The sequence below is a fragment of the Perca flavescens genome, chromosome 7 (genome assembly GCF_004354835.1).
Source record: "Perca flavescens isolate YP-PL-M2 chromosome 7, PFLA_1.0, whole genome shotgun sequence".
Taxonomy (NCBI): Eukaryota; Metazoa; Chordata; class Actinopteri; order Perciformes; family Percidae; genus Perca; species Perca flavescens.
This window is the reverse complement of record NC_041337.1, coordinates 39,121,783-39,126,782: the sequence shown is the minus strand read 5'-3', so window position 1 is coordinate 39,126,782 and position 5,000 is coordinate 39,121,783. Positions and strand designations below refer to the sequence as shown.

At 43.7% G+C, this 5,000-nt stretch overlaps 1 protein-coding gene across 1 annotated transcript in view; it reads left to right on the top strand.

Annotated features, from left to right (window-relative positions):
* Positions 1-5,000, top strand: part of LOC114558615 (ER degradation-enhancing alpha-mannosidase-like protein 2) — a 20,170-nt gene that overhangs the window by 8,329 nt on the left and 6,841 nt on the right. The window contains 2 exon segments of the mRNA XM_028582680.1: positions 3,655-3,866; positions 4,271-4,412. Coding sequence (XP_028438481.1) covers positions 3,655-3,866; positions 4,271-4,412 — 354 coding nt within the window.

Below are 5,000 nucleotides of genomic sequence, written 5' to 3'. Positions count from 1 at the left end.
TACCTACATGTTCCTAATTACACACTTTACTTTTGCTGTAACATATATATATATTAGGGCTGTCAAACGATAACATTTTTTTAATCGTGATTAATCGCTGAAGGTCTATAGTTAATCGCGATTAATCGCATGTTTTATCACAATTAAAATTTGATTTTGCATTTGAGAACTGTTTTTAAGTACATAACAATGGAAAGCATTTCTTACCAGTGTATCTTGATTGGTAATCAAATGAATGCAAAGAAAGTTACTTTATGAACTTGACTATTATTTATTTACTGTAAACAAATGTGTGAATCTGTTATTATTGCACAATTCCTCCAAGTACCTAACTAAAACACCACAGAAATTGACTGAGATGTAACACCAACACTTTGCTTATACAGTACAAACAAAGTCCAAAAAACAAGATGCCAAAACATTTAAACCTTTAATTTTTAACAAGGATTGAGAACAATTGACTGAGATGTAACACTTTTGCTTATACAGTACAAACAAAGTAGTCCAAAAACAAGATGCCACAGCAGGACATTTAAACCTTTACATTTTTAACAAGGATTGAGAACAATTGACTGAGATGTAACACTAACACTTTGCTTATACAGTACAAAGAAAATGGTCCAAAAACTAGATGCCACAGCAGGACATTTAACCTTTACATTTTTCTAATAATAGTAAATGTAACAATTCTCCTGGACAGAAAAGGGGTGGGCAATGTCCCAAATGACAAAAACAGTCAAAAACAATATGCAACAACACAGTCCTAAAACCGTATGCCACAGGACATTTGAAACTTGTAATTTGGACTGTAAAAGTGGAAAACTCAAGACACAAACTTATTTAAGCCAATCACTAAGACAGACCAGTTTGGTGACATTTTCAGAGGACAGTGAGGCTCTCTTCTTTTCTACAATGTGACCGGAGAGGGAGAACAGTCTTTCACATGGTACAGTAGTTGCAGGTGTCCTCCATAGAAATGGTGGGTTCTGCTGTGTACCGATCCACAGAAGTTTCAGCTGCTGTCTCCTCTTCATCCTCTGAGTCGGATGCAACCAGGAGGCTCGTTTTCTTTTTTGGTGGCTCTGGGTCTGTTGCTTCATTGTTATGCTGCTGGGCATTCAGTTCTTTAATCAACATCCAGACTTCATCCCTTTCAGATCTTGGAAGGCATTTCAGGTCCTTGAATCTGGCGTCGACTGCAGTTGCCACTTTCAACCACTGCATGTTCATGCTTTCTTTCCGCTTTGAAAGGTACGCAGTGAAGGCCTCTTTAAATCGGCACAGGTAGCCTGGATCATCATCAGACACTTTCATCACCCGGAAAACATGGCAGAGTGCAGGAAGGACCACTGAACAGGATATGTACTTGTCTCCTCCAACAAGTTCAGACACATACCTGCCATGAAAAATTAAGTGCAATTAATAGACCGTTATAAAAGACAAGAGACAATAATTCATCATTTAACTTTGCTTACTTGTTTGCCATATTACCTAGCCCCACTAAACCATGCTTTTTCGGCTCCCTCTCCTCTCCTCTCTTCTCCTCTCCTCCCTCCTTCTACCCCTCCCCTCCCCTCCCCTTCTCTCTCCAACTCTTATTTAACCCTCTGAAACATGCTTGTAAATAAGGGCATAGTGGCACTATGACATTTGCAATTTCTACAAAATAAAGAAAAATAAAGAACTAATAATGTGTTCCCCTTTTAACCTGTAGCCTAGGTTAAGCTTACCTGCAGGGTTCAAGGACTGTCTCAAGCTTTTTGATCTTCTCAAATTCTGCGTTGGTCAGGAAGGCTGGAGTGCTTCTTTCCTGATGGAGATCAAGTGTGGCTCTGAGTGCTTCTTTGTTTTTTTCCAGCCGAGTGATCATGCTCCGAGTCGAGTTCCATCGGGTTGGGACGTCTTGAATTAGAGCCTCCGGGTCTTGCCCTCTCTGTCTTTGTTGACATTGAAGTTCTGCTGCATTTACTGGACTGTGTTTAAAGTGTCCAACCAGTTTTCGGCATTTTGCCAACACATTTTCAAACCCACTTTCACGAAGTGACGTTGCAATGGACCTCTGAAGACTATTTGCAACGCACGGCATGTGTTCGCACGGCAAAAGTCTTGCTGCTGCCAGCATATTCCGTGCACTGTCTGTGCCGATAGTTGTAACTTTATCTGCAATTCCCCATGCCTCTGCAACTTCGCTGAAGTGTTCGGCACATGTTTCAGCGTAGTGTCGTTCTTCTGTATGTCAAACCGTTAAGGCAAATGAGTGCAAAGTCCAACCAGAGTCTATATAGTGTGCAGTAACTCCTAAATAATTTTGATTACTCACTGACGTCCAGTGATCCCCGGTTATGGCGCTTTTCCATTACATGGTACCTACTCGCCTCGACTCTACTCGCCTTTTTTGGTTTTCCATTACAAAAAAAAGTACCTGGCACCAGCTGTGATAAACTAACGTTGTGAATGTTCCAGCTGTAATAAACTAACGTTGTGTGAATGTTCCAGCTGTAATAAACTAACGTTGTGTGAATGTTCCAGCTGTAATAAACTAACGTTGTGTGAATGTTTCAGCTGTAATAAACTAACGTTGTGTGAATGTTCCAGCTCTGATAAACTAACGTTGTGTGAATGTTCCAGCTGTGATAAACTAACGTTGTGTGAATGTTCCAGCTGTGATAAACTAACGTTGTGTGAATGTTCCAGCTGTGATAAACTAACGTTGTGTGAATGTTCCAGCTGTGATAAACTAACGTTGTGTGAATGTTCCAGCTGTGATAAACTAACGTTGTGTGAATGTTCCAGCTGTAATAAACTAACGTTGTGTGAATGTTCCAGCTGTAATAAACTAACGTTGTGTGAATGTTCCAGCTGTGATAAACTAACGTTGTGTGAATGTTCCAGCTGTGATAAACTAACGTTGTGTGAATGTTCCAGCTCTGATAAACTAACGTTGTGTGAATGTTCCAGCTCTGATAAACTAATGTTGTGTGAATGTTCCAGCTCTGATAAACTAACGTTGTGTGAATGTTCCAGCTGTAATAAACTAACGTTGTGTGAATGTTCCAGCTGTAATAAACTAACGTTGTGTGAATGTTCCAGCTCTTGAACGTTGTGTGAATGTTCCAGCTCTGATAAACTAACGTTGTGTGAATGTTCCAGCTCTTGAACGTTGTGTGAATGTTCCAGCTGTGATAAACTAACGTTGTGTGAATGTTCCAGCTGTAATAAACTAACGTTGTGTGAATGTTCCAGCTGTAATAAACTAACGCCAGTGTGAATGTTCCAGCTGTGATAAACTAACGTTGTGTGAATGTTCCAGCTCTTGAACGTTGTGTGAATGTTCCAGCTGTAATAAACTAACGGTGAATGTTCCGGCTGTAATAAACTAACGTTGTGTGAATGTTCCAGCTCTGATAAACTAACGCCAGTGAATGTTCCAGCTCTGATAAACTAACGTTGTGTGAATGTTCCAGCTCTGATAAACTAACGCCAGTGAATGTTCCAGCTCTTGAACGTTGTGTGAATGTTCCAGCTGTAATAAACTAACGCCAGTGAATGTTCCAGCTGTAATAAACTAACGTTGTGTGAATGTTCCAGCTGTAATAAACTAACGTTGTGTGAATGTTCCAGCTGTAATAAACTAACGTTGTGTGAATGTTCCAGCGTTCCAGACGCCCAGCGGCATGCCGTACGGCACGGTGAACCTGCTGAGCGGCGTCAGTCCCACGGAGACGCCCGTGACGTGCACCGCCGGCGTGGGAACCTTCATCCTGGAGTTCGCCACGCTGAGCCGCCTGACGGGAGACGCCACGTTTGAGAAGGCCGCCCGCCAGGCCCTGCGAGCGCTGTGGAAGACCAGATCGGACATCGGGCTGGTAACTGTCTGCTGCTAGTTCAGGGAACCGTGGGAACCTGGTTGATTAAAAACACAAAGACAGAAGAAAGTGGCTCTAAACACATTCAGGGACCTGCACGTCTCTAACCTCTGTCCTCGTGTCTTTGTGTCTCTGTATCTCTGTGTCTGTCTTTCTCTGTATCTCTGTGTCTTTGTGCCTCTGTGTCTCTGTGTCTCTGTGTCTCTGTGTCTGTATCTGTCTGTCTGTATCTGTGTCTCTGTGTCTGTGTCTCTGTGTCTCTGTGTCTGTATCTCTGTCTGTCTGTCTCTGTGTCTCTGTGTCTCTGTGTCTGTCTGTCTGTCTGTCTCTGTATCTGTGTCTCTGTGTCTCTGTGTCTGTATCTCTGTCTGTCTGTCTTTGTGTCTCTGTGTCTCTGTGTGCAGGTGGGGAACCACATTAACATCCTGTCTCTGAAGTGGGTTGCCCAGGACGCTGGTATTGGAGCGGGGGTGGACTCGTACTTTGAGTACCTGGTGAAAGGAGCCATCATGCTGCAGGACGAAGAACTGCTCAACATGTTCCTGGGTAGAGAATCTCATTCATAAGACCTGCCAGTCTCCGTCTGGCTGTAGCGTTAGCGTTAGCAGCATAAGACCTGCCTTCTCTCCGTCTGGCTGTAGCGTTAGCGTTAGCAGCATAAGACCTGCCAGTCTCCGTCTGGCTGTAACGTTAGCGTTAGCAGCATAAGACCTGCCTTCTCTCCGTCTGGCTGTAGCGTTAGCGTTAGCAGCATAAGACCTGCCTTCTCTCCGTCTGGCTGTAGCGTTAGCGTTAGCAGCATAAGACCTGTCTTCTCTCCGTCTGGCTGTGGCGTTAGCGTTAGCAGCATAAGACCTGTCTTCTCTCTGTCTGGCTGTAACGTTGGCGTTAGCAGACCTAAAGACCCCTCTGGCTGTAGCGTTAGCGTTAGCAGCATAAGTCTCCCTCTGGCTGTAGCGTTAGCGTTAGCAGCATAAGACCTGCCAGTCTCCGTCTGGCTGTAGCGTTAGCGTTAGCAGCATAAGACCTGTATTCCTGTCTTCTCTGGCTGTAACGTTAGCGTTAGCAGCATAAGACCTGTCTTCTCTCCGTCTGGCTGTAGCGTTAGCGTTAGCAGCATAAGACCTGTCTGGC